General features: G+C 46.8%; 1 protein-coding gene across 1 annotated transcript in view; it reads right to left on the reverse strand.

The window, feature by feature from the left end:
• The window catches only part of LOC146813551 (butyrophilin subfamily 1 member A1-like), a 63,452-nt gene extending 48,881 nt beyond the window's left edge, over nt 1-14,571 (reverse strand). The window contains exons 1-2 of the mRNA XM_085614769.1: nt 14,481-14,571; nt 7,069-7,164 (exon numbers count right to left, since the gene is read on the reverse strand). Of these exons, the coding sequence (XP_085470895.1) occupies nt 7,069-7,164; nt 14,481-14,538 (154 nt within the window). The 5' untranslated portion in view covers nt 14,539-14,571. The remainder of the gene's footprint in view (nt 1-7,068; nt 7,165-14,480) is intronic.
• Nucleotides 14,572-15,935: the final 1,364 nt, after the last annotated feature.

Here is a 15,935-nt window from a genome sequence, read left to right on the forward strand (position 1 = left end):
CTAGCCTAACATAGCTAATCTACCACACCTAATCTGCCTTAACAAGCAGACCTACCATATCTACCATACTTAACCTACTAACCTACCCAGCCATACCTGTCACACTTACTGTACCTATCTAGCCTAACATAGCTAATCTACCACACCTAATCTGCCATAACAAGCAGACCTACCATATCTACCATACTTAACCTACTAACCTACCCAGCCATGCCTCTCACACTTACCGTACCTATCTAGCCTAACATAGCTAATCTACCACACCTAATCTGCCTTAACAAGCAGACCTACCATATCTATCTACTGTATCTACCATACTTAACCTGCTAACCTACCCAGCCATACCTCTCACACTTACTGTACCTATCTAGCCTAACATAGCTAATCTACCACACCTAATCTGCCATAACAAGCAGACCTACCATATCTACCATACTTAACCTACTAACCTACCCAGCCATGCCTCTCACACTTACCGTACCTATCTAGCCTAACATAGCTAATCTACTGCACCTAATCTGCCATAACAAGCAGACCTACCATATCTACCATACTTAACCTACTAACCTAACCTGCCATGCCTCCCACACTTACCGTGCCTATCTAGCCTAACATAGCTAATCTACCACACCTAATCTGCCTTAACAAGCAGACCTACCATATCTACCATACTTAACCTACTAACCTACCCAGCCATGCCTCTCACACTTACCGTACCTATCTAGCCTAACATAGCTAATCTACCACACCAGCCTGCCTGCGTGTCAATTCAACCACACTTTAGCAGCTGCACTTCTCTTTGGATACATAATTATGCTCACGTTTAGTGTGTTACTTCTCGCAGCCATCTTTGTTGGGCTGTTAACCGGAAGCTCATCCTGCAGAACGACAGGGTTTGTACCGAGGCAACTGAAGGATCTTATGAATTGCTGTGTTCAGAGGAGACTTGTTCCCGTGTAGATACTTTTGAAAGCCACTTGCTCTGAGATTTCTCTTTCACCTGCTTGTTAAAATAACAAAACCTAGAAGCGTGGCCATCTATATGTCGCCTTCATAGACCTGAGAGCGGCATTCGACCTGGTTCCAAGGGAAACACTATGGGAGGTAGGATGGGACCAGTTGAGGCTATTGAAAGTTCTACGCACAAACACCCACGCAAAGGTCAGGTGGAATAATGCAGAGCCCAGCAGATAAGACTGAGATTAATCAAGGGGTGAGACAAGGGCGCGTCCTTGCCCCCGCCCTCTTTAGTCTATATATTAATGGAGCAGTAGGCAGACTGATGGACTGCGAACACGATGCCTCCAAATTAGCAGGTGTGTCTACGCCTCTTTTGATGTTTGCGGATGACAGCCTACTAATTTCATGCACTCTAATGGGGATGCAAGCAGAATTAAATGGCTTTGTCTCCGTCTGTGAGGAAAAAGGTTTAGAATTAAACTCTTCCAAGTGTAAACTAATGAACATTAACCCTCACAGAACATATAGAGGAAATGTGTTTATGGAGGGGTCCCCCTTGAGAAAATCTTGTATTTTGACAACTTGGGAGTCAGGTTAAGTGATAGCCAGACATGAGGCCCTCAACTAGACCAGTGTGACCCTACTCTAGACACGTCTTTAGTTTGTATGTATCTAGTTAAATATATGTATATAAGTATATATGTATGTATATATGTATGCATGTATGTATGTATGCATGCATACATGTATGAGTATATATATATGTCTGTATGTATGTATGTATATATATAGGTATGCATGTTTGTGTGTATGTACATATGTATGTAATTATGTACGTTTGCATGTTGTATCTGTATCGTGTGAACCTAGCCAGAAAGGAAGCCAAGTGCTGTACAGGGTCAGTAGCAAGTATAATGTCAATGACAAGAGAATTAAAGGACCCCAGACATCCCTGGGAAGGGTCAAGTATTGTCTTGTTTCATTAGTAACAGTTCATCGCCCTTGGCTGTTTAGCACTTTTTCAGTCAGTCAGAGTCACCACAGATATTAATAGTACTTGTACATTTCATCAGCGACCGCTCTTCACTGTGTCCCTCTCTGACACATCATAATTATCATCGTCACTGACCATGGCGCCCCCTTCAGGAGCCTTCCACATCTCTTCACAGCAAACCTCTCTTACTCATCATCATCATCATCATCATCATCACTGACCACGGCGCCCCCTTCAGGAGCCTCCACAGCTCTTCACAGCAAACCTCTCTGACACATCATCATCATCATCACTGACCACGGCGCCCCTTCAGGAGCCTCCACAGCTCTTCACAGCAAACCTCTCTGACTCATCATCATCATCATCACCACTGACCACAGCGCCCCCTTCAGGAGCCTCCACAGCTCTTCACAGCAAACCTCTCTAACACATCATCATCATCATCACTGACCACAGCGCCCCCTTCAGGAGCCTTCCACAGCTCTTCACAGCAAACCTCTCTGACTCATCATCATCATCACTGACCACGGCGCCCCCATCAGGAGCCTTCCACAGCTCTTCACAGCAAACCTCTCTGACTCATCATCATCATCATCACTGACCACGGCGCCCCCATCAGGAGCCTTCCACAGCTCTTCACAGCAAACCTCTCTGACTCATCATCATCATCACTGACCACGGCGCCCCCTTCAGGAGCCTTCCACAGCTCTTCACAGCAAACCTCTCTGACTCATCATCATCATCATCACTGACCACAGCGCCCCCTTCAGGAGCCTTCCACAGCTCTTCACAGCAAACCTCTCTGACTCATCATCATCATCATCATCGTCACTGACCACGGCGCCCCCTTCAGGAGCCTTCCACAGCTCTTCACAGCAAACCTCTCTGACTCATCATCATCATCACTGACCACAGCGCCCCCTTCAGGAGCCTTCCACAGCTCTTCACAGCAAACCTCTCTGACTCATCATCATCATCATCACTAACCACAGCGCCCCCTTCAGGAGCCTCCACAGCTCTTCACAGCAAACCTCTCTGACTCATCATCATCATCATCACTGACCACAGCGCCCCCTTCAGGAGCCTTCCACAGCTCTTCACAGCAAACCTCTCTGACTCATCATCATCATCATCACTGACCACAGCGCCCCCTTCAGGAGCCTTCCACAGCTCTTCACAGCAAACCTCTCTGACTCATCATCATCATCATCACTGACCACGGCGCCCCCTTCAGGAGCCTCCACAGCTCTTCACAGCAAACCTCTCTGACTCATCATCATCATCATCACTGACCACGGCGCCCCCTTCAGGAGCCTTCCACAGCTCTTCACAGCAAACCTCTCTGACTCATCATCATCATCATCACTGACCACAGCGCCCCCTTCAGGAGCCTTCCACAGCTCTTCACAGCAAACCTCTCTGACTCATCATCATCATCATCACTGACCACGGCGCCCCCTTCAGGAGCCTCCACAGCTCTTCACAGCAAACCTCTCTGACTCATCATCATCATCATCACTGACCACGGCGCCCCCTTCAGGAGCTTTCCGCAACTTAGGTCTTAGGGTGTCTGAAAGTCAACTCCACGCTTCTTACCCAGACGAAAGAGCACGATGTTTATGAATGTGTTGACGGCAATCATCACTCCCAAGGTTATCGCCTGCGTCCTTAAACGAGGGATCTCATCGCCACCTGGGGAAGAAATCACAGAATCCTGCGTTTAACTTTACATGTGGGAGTGGATCACCTGCTTATAGCTGGAGTACGTCATAGGAGGACTTGTAATGTCCTCTGTTAGTGTGTGTCAAGTCATTTTAATGAATATCAGTGTGTTCTACAACTGGTCACTGAGTCTCAGTGTGCGCCAAAACTGGCCACTGACCACGGCGCCCCCTTGTTAATGTTAACGTTAATGTTAAAGAGACTTATAAAGAGCACTATCACCCCACGGGCAACTTGACACTGACCTACACTAACTCAACCATTTACATATGTTGCAGTGAAAATCACACTCGTTAAAGATAATGGGGACCTAGACAGCACCCTTAGGATAGAGTCAGGTCTTTAATTATCTGTCTGAGGCTGATCGGAAGTTCATTCCAGAGCCGGGCTCTTCCTCCCATTTTTGTTCGTATAAATTTAGGTGCTTTCACCAATTTAGCTGACGACGATCGCAAGCTTCTGGTATGAGCATACCATTTGAACTTGCTCTGCAGTGGTTTAGGCCCCAGACCATGTAGAGCCTTAAATACAATACACAGTTGTGAGAAGTTGGCCTGGCATATGCTGTCCACTAGTTCTAGTGGGCACCTTGCACCAGTCCAAACAACCCTTATTCATGATAGGTTAAAGACAACCTTTATTGAAAGCTATCCTAGTGGTAGCTATGGAGAGCAGCCTTCAGGCTAAGTCTTGAAGGAGTTTAAAGCAGCTTGGTTTACCAGATTATAACCTCCTGAATGACCAAATGAAAGGAGAACCGCACAAGGTATATATAAAATATATGTATTTATTTCTAAACACTCACTAAACACTCACTACTAACCTCTTTATGAGATTAGAGTCCACGATACACAATAATACAGTTCTAGAACGACAGTAAATAGCACAATATACAATGGGCCCCAGGTGGTGACCAGACCATATATTAAGAAAGTGGTATAAGAACCACGACTTGACTAGACACAGTGCCTAGAGCACGTAGAATCGCTGGGACCCAAGGAACCACCCAAGGTAGTGACACAGGAGACCCACGGGTGACGAGTGCAGTGTGAGAACACAGACGCGAGTTCCGTACAGCTCTATGGGAAAGTCGCGGTTGGAATTTTAAAGATTAAGGACACTTAGAAGAGGACTTGGAACAAACCCTCTTGGACTTACCATATACTAGGGACTCACAAGGGTACCCCAGGTTTCAATCTGGAGTGTACCTAAAGTACATAGAATCAATTTAAAGACGAAAGCAGATAGACTGGGGTCCTCAATAGCAGGATCTCAGCCAAACTAAGTCAAAAACCAGCAAAACACTAGGAAGAAAATGGGGGCAACCATGCAGTCAGATTTCACCTTCCTGCAAGAGTGATTTGAAATGAATCCTCTGTGACACGGTGAGCCAGTGAAGCTCCTGAAGAGCCAGGGAGGCGGATGATCGACGTGGTCTCATAAGGGCTAGCTTAGCCGCAATTCTCTGAATTTTCTGAAGTCTTTCAATCAGCTGGGCGTTGCAGTAATCCAACCGGCTCACAACAACACTTCTCACAATCTGTGCCCTAGTTGAAATTGGCAGCATTGGGAGGATCTTCCGTAGCACTCTTATAAGGGAAAAAGTAGTCCCTACTGTTTTATTTACTTGAGTTTCTAAACTCAACCTGTCGTCAATTACTACCCCCAGATTGCGTACTGCCTCAGAAGGTGTCAATGGGTTATCCACAGAAATTGGCCCCAAGTTTGTCAGAAGCAGACGGGGAACTTTCTTGGCTGTAAGGCATAAAATCTCAGTTTTATCACTGTTAAATTGCAGAGAGTAATTTTTCAGCCATCGGGCAGTGTCTAGTAATAGTGACTGGTTCCCCTCCGGTGACAAGATGAGTATCATCAGCATAATTCACCAGGCTGACATTGTGGGACTTGATGACAGAGATCAGGGGGCCCTTGTAGATATTAAACACTATTGGCCTAATCGCCGATCCCTGAGGGACACCATGCTGAATGTTAGTAAAATCCGATCGATAGTGGGGCAATGCTGTTGTCTGTTTGACAAGTATGATTGGAACCATTTCAAGGCTGGGCACTTAATCCCAACTTCATTAAGCCTCGTCAAGAGAATTTTGTGGTTTACCGTGTCGAATGCGGCAGACAAGTCTAATAAAATCTGTATGACTGCTTGTCACTTGTCTGCTCGCATTCGAAGTTCATCCAAGACTGTCACCAGGGCAGTCTGTTCGATGTCCCGGCCGGAAGCCAAATTGAACATCCTCTAGCTTGTTGTTACTTTCCAAAAACTGCGAAAGTGTTTTACTAACTAGGCGCTCTGTGATCTTCACAGGATAAGGTAGAAGGGAAATAGGCCTACCCCGCTGCTTAGTGATTGGCTGCAGACCTGTTGGAGCAGCGGGAAGAGTTGTGGTAAAGGGTCCTTTGGGGATCCTGAGGAGGCACTTAGAGCTAGTCTATTAAACTCCTCCTCTGAGGGTATCTCAAGAGTTACCAGTGTATCCCTACCTACCCATTCCTCCTCCTGCATCAATGGTGGCCCCTTATTCATGCTACTAAGGTCCTCCGCTTTGTCTAAATCGCCCAATTTTAGGCCATCAATGATTTTACTGATCTTCTCCTCAAAGAAGATCGCTAGGCTGTCACATTAATCTTATTTTTTGTACAATCAGGGTTGGAGAGATCTTTCACTATTTTAAATATACTTCTAGTACTATTTGATGCTTTTAAGATAATATCTGCATAATATTCTGCATTTATAATGGAAATTCCTTTTTTATAGTTACTTATTGCTTTTTTCAGGGCGATTTTATCCTCATCTGTATATTCTTTTCTTCACTTTGGTTCTGCCTATTTACAGCCCTTTTTTACATTTTTTAACTTTTCACTGTACCATGAGGCTGACAGCCTCCGTGGTTTTTTGTGGTTTTTCATGGGGACAATCTGGTCTAACGTATTGCCTGTTTGTTCACAGAGTAGCATATAATTTTCATCCACCTGTTTATTTAAGTTAAAAAAGGACTTTGTGCAGGAAATACTGGAGATAGTTTTGCTTTTTTCAAAAGTCCTTTCCAGTCCCTGCCTCAGTGATTGTTTTCCTTAATGGTGGTGCAGTTATTCCTTCTGGGATTCAATATCAAGAACTTAATCAGATAATGATCAGACCAATCCACAGGTAGAATATCCGCCAGTCCTATAACGTTTTCCACCCCCTTCTGGAACCTTCCACAGCTCTCAGCACTCGGAACACTTAATAATAATAATCATCATCATCATCACCATCATCATCTTCATCATCATCGTCACCATCATCACTGACCACGGCTCCCCCTTCAGGAGCTTTCTGCAACTTCCAGCACTCAGGTCTTAGGGTGTCTGAAAGTCAGCTCCACACTTCTTACCCAGACGGTAGAGCACGATGTTTATGAATATGTTGACTGCAACCGTCACTCCCAGGGTTATCGCCTGCCTCCTTAGACGAGGGATCTCCCGGCCACCTGGAGAGGAAATCACAGAATCCTGCATTTAACTTTGCATGTGGGAGTGGATCACCTGCCTGTAGCTGGAGTACAACATCATTGAAGGACCTGTAATAGCCACAGTTAGTGTGTGTCAGGTCATTTTAATGAATATCAGTGCGTTCTACGACTGGTCACTGAGTCTCAGTGTGTGCCAACACTAGTCACTAAAGTGTGTGCCATGACTGGTCACTGAGCCTTGATGTGTGCCAAGACTGGTCACTGAGTCTCCCTGTATGCCAAGACTGATCACTGAATCTTGGTGTGTGCAAAGAATGGTCACTGAGTCTCGGTGTGTGCCAAGATTAGTCACTGAGTCTTGGTGTGTGCCAAGATTGGTCACTAAGTCTCGGTGTGTGCGAAGACTGGTCACTCGGTCTCAGTGTGTGCCAAGACTAGTCACTGAGTCTCAGTGTGTGCCAAGACTGCTCACTGAGTCTCAGTGTGTGCCAAGACTGATCACTGAGTCTTGATGTGTGCCAATACTGGTCTCGGTGTATTCCAAGAATGGTCACCTAGTCTCAGTGTGTGCCAAGACTGGTCACTGGTCTAGGTGTGTGCCAAGACTGATCACTGACTCTCAGTGTGTGCCAAGATGGTAAATGGCTCTCTACTTATTTGCCAAGATTGACCAGTGGCTCTCAGTGTGTGCCAGGATTAAACAATGAATCTGAGTGTGCACCAAGACTGATCACCGTGTACTGGCTCCAGCCAAGAATCTATGAGGAAAGGAGAGTGACCCTTAATGTATTTTCCAAGGCTGGAAGTATTTCTCAGTTGGATGCAAGACATGTCAGTGACTCTGTGTGGCTGCAGAGACTGGCTAGTGACCCTCAGTGTGTGCCACATCTGGACTTAAACTTACTGCATGTAGCAGGTCTGTATTGTGACTCACTGAGTGAGTCTTATCCAGCTGCCACTTACTGCGTATTTAAGGCTGGACTGTGACTCAATCCATGTGCCATGTGTGAACTGTGGCTCACTCTATGCACCATTTGTGGACTGTGACTCACTCCATGCACCATGTGTGGACTGTGGCTCACTCTATGCACCATTTGTGGACTGTGGCTCATTCTATGCACCATTTGCGGACTGTGGCTCACTCTATGTACCATGTGTGGACTGTGACTCACAATATGTACCATGTGTGGACTGTGAGTCACTCTATGTAAAATTTGTGGACTGTGGCTCACTCTATGTACCACTAGTGAACTGTAACTCACTCTATGTACCATTTGTAGACTGTGGCTCCCTCTATGTACCATGTGTGGACTGTGGTTCACTCTATGTACCATGTGTGGACTGTGAGTCACTCTATGTAACACTTGTGGACTGTGGCTCACTCTATGTACCATTTGTGGACTGTGGCTCATTGTGCGTGCAAAATCTAAACTGTCCTCTGTCAATGTGTGTAAAATGTTGCCATGGACACTCAGTGTCAGGGCTGACCAGAGAGATTTGATATTTTTCAAAGCTGGACAATCTGTGTTGGTGTGCATGTCTGGGCACCCCTGCTGAGAATAGCCTCTTAGTGTGTGTCAGTGCTGACCATAGCCTCTCAGTGTGTGTCAGTGCTGACCATAGCCTCTCAGTGTGTGTCAGTGCTGACCATAGCCTCTCAGTGTGTGTTAGTACTGACCATAGCCTCTCAGTGTGTGTCAGTGCTGACCATTGCCTCTCAGTGTCTGCCAATGATGGCCGTGCTCTCTCAGTGTGTGCCAATGCTGTCCATAGCCTCTCGGTGTGTGTCGGTGCTGGCCATCGCCTCTCAGTTTATGCGAGTATTCACCATGACCTCTCAGTGTATGCTAATGCTGATTATCGCCTCTCAGTGTGTGTCAGTGCTGACCATAGCCTCTCAGTGTGTGTCAGTGCTGACCATTGCCTCTCAGTGTGTGTCAGTGCTGACCATAGCCTCTCAGTGTGAGTCAATGCTGATCATAGCCTCTCAGTGTGTGTCGGTGCTGGCCATCGCCTCTCAGTTTATGCGAGTGTTCACCATGACCTCTCAGTGTATGCTAATGCAAATCATGGCCTCTCAGTGTGTGTCAGTGCTGACCATAGCCTCTCAGTGTGTGTCAGTGCTGACCATTGCCTCTCAGTGTGTGTCAGTGCTGACCATCGCCTCTCGGTGTGTGTCAGTGCTGACAATAGCCTCTCAGTGTGCATCAGTGCTGGCCATAGCCTCTCAGTGTGCGTCAGTGCTGGCCATAGCTTCTCAGTGTGCATCAGTGCTGGCCATAGCCTCTCAGTGTGCGTCAGTGCTGACCATAGCCTCTCAGTGTGAGTCAATGCTGATCATAGCCTCTCGGTGTGTGTTAGTGCTGACCATAGCCTCTCGGTGTGTGTCGGTGCTGGCCATCGCCTCTCAGTTTATGTGAGTATTCACCATGCCCTCTCAGTGTGTGCTAATGCAAATTATCGCCTCTCAGTGTGTGTCAGTGCTGACCATAGCCTCTCAGTGTGTGTCAGTGCTGACCATAGCCTCTGTGTGTGTCAGTGCTGACCATAGCCTCTCAGTGTGTGTCAGTGCTGACTATAGCCTCTGTGTGTGTCAGTACTGACCATAGCCTCTTGGTGTGTGTCAGTGCTGACCATAGCCTCTTGGTGTGTGTTAGTGCTGACCATAGCCTCTCAGTGTGCATCAGTGCTGGCCATAGCTTCTCAGTGTCTCTAGCACTACCAGCACTTCCTCCTCCCCCAATTACTCGAACATGACGCACATCCCAGAAATCACCGATGATATCCTCCTCAGATTATGCAAAAAGATCAAATCTGGTTCCCCCGCAGACCCTATGCGCCCGGCCCAATTCCTGGAGTCACTCAACTTTTTTCTACCAACACTTACCGCCATTTTGAACCTCTCCTTTACTTCAGCGTGTGTACCTTCAGCCTGGAAGCAAGCTTGGGTTTCGCCCATCATCAAGAAACCCACTCTAGACCCATCTAAACCGGAGAACTTTCGTCCTATCTCCCTGCTCCCATGGCCGTCTAAACTCGCTGAAGCTCATGTCAACAGCTCCCTGTCCCAGCACTTGGTCAAAAACAACATCCTTGATCCAACGCAAAACGGGTTTAGACCAGGTCATAGCACTGAATCTGCTCTCTTAACCACCACAGAGCACCTCCAAACGATCTTAGATGCCGGTCAAAGCGCTGCGCTGATCCTTCTGGATCTTAGCGCGGCCTTTGACACGGTATCCCATACCATCCTTCTCAATCGTTTGGAGGCCTCTGGAATAACTGATCATGCCTTGAACTGGTTCAGATCTTTCCTCGAAAACAGATCCTTTCGAGTCTCCGCCCCTCCCTTCCTATCCAAACCCCACCCCATTACACAGGGAGTCCCGCAGGGCTCTACACTGAGCCCATCCCTTTTCAATCTCTATGTCCAGCCTTTGGCGGCAGTGGCCAAAGAATGGGGATTGACAATAGTATCATACGCCGATGATACACAGCTGGCCATCGCTCTCTCAGAAGGTCCTTCCAACCTTTCCTCTAATTTCAAAAACGGACTTTCTGCAGTTGCCCAATGGATGACAATGAACTGTCTCCAGCTTAACGGCGGAAAGACAGAGGTTCTTCTCCTGGGAAATAACACCAACCTTTGGAATGAACACTGGTGGCCGTCTTCCCTGGGCACCATCCCCCCCCCAAAAAAACTAGTGAAAAACCTGGGCGTCTGGATGGACGACTCACTCAACTTCCGGTCCCACACTAAGAAAGTGCCCGGCACCTGCATTGGCCTACTAAGAAGCCTCAGCCACATTCTAGGCTTTTTCAACGCCAAAACCCGACAACTAATTATTCAAGCCACCATCCTCTCGCGACTAGATTACGCCAATGTACTCCTTCTTGGTGCCAACAAATGTGAGATAGCACGTCTCCAACGTGTGCAGAACTCCGCGGCTAGAACTCTGGTCGGCCTCCCCCGTAGATGCTCAGCCAGAGCGACCATCAAAAGACTACACTGGCTACCCGTTGATTCTAGAATCAAATTCAAGACCCTTGTTATGTCCTTCAAAATTCTCAGACTCAACACCCCTCCCTTGCTTCAACCCCTCCTCACTCCCTACGTCCCGACACGGATACTCAGATCCTCCAACCGAAATCTTCTTTGCGTTCCTCGAATAAAACTCAGCCGCATGGGCGGCCGCTCCTTTAGGTTCCTCGGAGCCAAGCTGTGGAATGACCTGCCACAACATATCCGTTCTATAGACAGCCTACCAGCATTCCGGAAGGCTGTGAAAACGTTTCTATTCCCTTGCCTGTAACCCCCCTAGTCCTGCTCTCCTCTCAGACTTGGATCTGGGTTTCTAGCGCCGGGACGCCTCATTGCTGGGGCAGCTGTCGCGCTCTACCAAAACTATAGAATAGAATAGTGTGTGTCAATGTCCACTATTGCCTCTCAGTTTATGTCAGTGCAGACCATTGCCTCTCAGTGAGTGCAAATGCTGACCATTGATTGCCAGTGTGTGCCTTGAATGAGTTGATGTCTCCTTGTGTGTAAAGACTAGTCACTGATTGTCAGTGGATGTTTATTAAAATATCAAATATAGAATTGTTGACCTGCATTAAATGTCAACTACCAACATACAGGGTAAACATACACAGGGAAATATATATTTACTACTCTAACCCCACATCCACTTACCGTTACAATATTTTCCTAGACATTATTGTGGGGTTTATATATGTGCAGATTAATATTTAAAAAAGCTATTTGTTTTGGTTCCATGTCAATATCAGTCAGCGCCATGACAAGTCTGTGACTCTCAGTGTCTTCAAAGACTGGCCAGTTACTCCCTATGTGTGTCACAGTAACTCAGTAGCCGTCAGTGGGTGCCGGCTGTTGAGCGTGACTCACTATATGTACCAAAGCTGGTACCATGCCACTGTCACTTGGTGCCAAGAGAGGTTAGTAACAGTCAGGCCTAGATTTACTAACACTTTGCACCATCATAAAGTGACACAAAGAGGTGAAAAGGGATAGATTGGTATTTACTCTCCATTGGAAAAGGTATTTTGTGCCAGAAAGATGCCCTTTTCCCCAAAAAAACTCTTTGCTCTGTTCTGTGTCACTTTGCGCCAAGGGTGTGTTCTTAGGATGTTACATGGATGGATGGCACAAACCCTCATAATTGTTTACGAAAATCCCCACTTACTTAGATAGCCAGTCGAGGATTTGCATCTAAAGCCTCCTTGCAGCAGGTGTCAAGAAGAGAAAATGTTTTTATCTCTGAAAAATCCTATGGCATGTATGTGTGTGGGGGGCTCAGCACACGTCCTAATGACTGGGATCCTTCTGAGTTTAAGTATGTGACTTCACACTGGAAGGGTCTGCTTCCGGTACAAATCCTCTATACAGCACACACACATCAGCGGGTACCAAGACTGGTCACTGAGTCTCAGTGTGTGACAAGACTGGTCAACGAGTCTCGGTGTGTACCAAGACTAGTCACTGAGTCTCGGTGTCTGCCAAGATGGGTCACTGAGTCTCAGTGTGTGACAAGGCTGGTCAACGAGTCTCGGTTTGTACCAAGACTAGTCACTGAGTCTCGGTGTCTGCCAAGATGGGTCACTGAGTCTCAGTGTGTGCCATGAATGCCCCTTGACTCTCTGTGTTTGCCAAGACTGTTCACTGAGTTTCAGTGGGTACCAAGACTTTTCACTGAGTTTCAGTGTGTGGCAAGACTGATCACTGACTCTCAGTGTGAGCCTAGACTGATCACTGACTCTCAGTGTGTGCCAAGATGGTAAGTGGCTCTACTTATTTGCCAAGATCAACCAGTGGCTCTCAGGATATGCCAAGATTAAACAATGATTCTGAGTGTGCACCAAGACTGATCAGTGTGCATTGGCTCCAGGCAAAACATCTGTGAGGAAAGGAGAGTGACCCTTAGTGTATGTGCTAAGGCTGGAAGTAAGTCTCAGTTTGATGCAAGACATGTCAGTGACTCTGTGTGGCTCCGGAGACTGTCTAGAGACCCTCAGTGTGTGCCACATCTGGACTGAAACTTACTGTATGTACCCAGTCTGTATTGTGACACACTGCATGATCCTTATCCAGCTGCCACTTACTGCGTATATAAGGCTGGACTGTGGCTCTCTCTATGTACCATTTATTGACGGTTGCTTATTGTGCGTGCAAAAGCTGAAATGTCTGTCAATGTGTGTAAAATTTTGTCATGGACACTCAATTCGTGTCAAGGCTGACCAGAGAGATTTGGTGTTTTTCAAAGCTGGACAATCTGTGCTGGTGTGCATGTCTGGGCACCAATGCTGAGTATAGCCTCTTAGTGTGTGCCAATGCTGGGCATCGCCTCTCAGTCTGTGCCAATGCTGGGCATCGTCACTCAGTTTATGCCAGTGTACACCATGCCCTCTCAGTGTGCGTTAATGCTGACCCTCACTTCTCAGTATATTCCAGTGTCCATCTTAGCCTCTCAGTTTATGGCAGTGCTTTCCATCGCCTCTCAGTGTGTGCCAGTGTTCACCATGCCCTCTCAGTGTGCATCAATGCTGGCCATTTCCTCTGTGAGTGCCAGTGTCCACCATAGGCTCTCATAGTGTGTCAGTGCTGGCCATTGCCTCTTAGTGTGTGTCAGTGTGCACCAATGCTGACCAGTCCCTCTCAGTGAATGCCATTGCTGACCACTGATTGTCAGTGTGCGCCAAGAATGAGTCGCTGTCTCATTGTGCATCAAGACTAGTGACTGATTGTCAGCGGATGTATATTAAAATATCAAATATAGAAATATTGACCTGCACAAAATATCAGCTAACAACATACAGATTGCATGTGTGTTGCGGGGCTCAGCACGGGTCCTAATGATTGGGGTCCTTCTGAGTTTGTTTCAGTTCAGGACTTCACACTGGAAGGGTCTGCTTCCTGTACAAATCCTCTATACAGCACAAACTCACCTCTGCAGCATAGTGCAAATCTGTGCATCGTGCAAGGCAGGCTAATGAGAGCACCAGAGCGGATACGACAGCAGCAGCAGGTTAGTCTTAGCCGATACAACTCTGCACAGTTTTAATCCTTCTCACCTGTGCAACATAGCAGTAAATTTGACTGCTGCATTGTGTATGCTGCGATTAGGTGTGATTTCTACATTTGCCCTGCACAGACAGTGCACTGACTATAATTCATTTACTCGAGACAAACTGCATCAAGCACACTACTAGATAAAAGAGGGGGGTCTTCAGCTCCCCTGTCCAGACTGTATAACGCTAACCATTGCCTTCAGATGATGTTTAATCCCCTCCATCCTAGGAGAATGCATCAGAATTACCTGTAGAAGAGATCTGATTCCTTCTCTGATTCCTTCTCGGAGCCCTCCTCGATGCCATCGGAGCCTTCACTGATTATCAGGATACTCAGAGGAGCAGGAAGCAGTGAGAGGTACTCAGGTATGAGTGCGTCTCTTGAGCCGCTAGGGAGGGATCTATAAAACAGATACAGGAAACTCCACTTAGAAAGTGCTGATGGCAGCATTCTGCAATCTGTGTGTGGGGGGAGATGAATGATGGGGGTGCAGATCTACGTGTCACTGTGCATCATATGTATGTGTGTGCTTGTGTGTGTCTTTTGCTGGGTTTTTGTGTCCTCTTGGTCGCTTGTGTTCTTTATTCGAGGTTGGTTGTGTAATGAATGGTTGGTCCCTATGAGAGTCCAGCCCAAAGTCTCCATGAATTTCTCAAGGTCTTTGTTGTAAAGGAAGACACAGAGTCTATCTGTACATGTGGGTTACTTCTTTATTAGTAGCTTGGTTCCAGCATAGGTGGTCAGGATAGTAGGAGAAGAAAGATGGTACAAAGATAGCCCCACCAGGAGCAAGCTCCCAACAGCTCAGCCTGAGTTGACCAACTGACAATCTCACCCAGAGAGGCACACAGGCATTCCATGATGTCAGGCAACATTCTAACAGAGCAGTACAGTGGAGAATAGCAGACTAGTAATTTACAACAGTCTTCTTGGTTTGTGTACTCTTATGTCTTGCTGTCTCCTGTGATTACCATTACTGGAGACTCCCTACGGGAGACAATTATTGTACCTATGCTTAAGTTGTGTGGAGAAAGAAAGCACCTTCTAATGACATTTATCTCAAACGAAGAATCAGCTAAAGCATAAATCAGGAGATAGCTGAGCATGAATGGCCCATTTTGTTTAATTTGCTGCCAGTTATATGGCTCTTGCTTGCTGGTCTCTCCAGTCTCCTCCATACTGGCTTTCACGCCGGGACACTTCAGAGTATCCGTGCGCGTTACAAATATATAATAACATAACATAACACATTGCAAGAATGAGGCAAATATCAGCCGGGTGAGTTTGCAGTAGACGCATTTTGCCACTGGAGCCTGTCTGCTCTCTGGAACTCCTTCAGTTTGTTGAAAACAGTTCTCAGGAGTTTGGGCATCGCGTTCTGGAAATAGTTATTATGATCATCTCCCTCTGACTTCTCCGGTATACGATAAAACCTGACATTGTGTCAGCAGAACCTATCTTCCAGGTCAGCACTCTTGCCTCTCATTGCCCATATGTTTGGCCCCATCATGAAGACCAGCCAGTTTTTCCACATCTGTTATTCTACTTTCTGTGGTGTCAGAACTGTGGTAACGGGGGTTCAGCTCTGTCTCCATTTATTTTACCTCGTCTGAGCCTTCTGCAAGTTTAGTGTCCATTTTCCCTACGTATGTGCCAATATTGGATAGTTCTGCCATTAGAGTGTCGAGGATGACACTAGATG

The sequence above is a fragment of the Triturus cristatus genome, chromosome 7 (assembly GCF_964204655.1).
Source record: "Triturus cristatus chromosome 7, aTriCri1.1, whole genome shotgun sequence".
Lineage (NCBI taxonomy): Eukaryota > Metazoa > Chordata > Amphibia > Caudata > Salamandridae > Triturus > Triturus cristatus.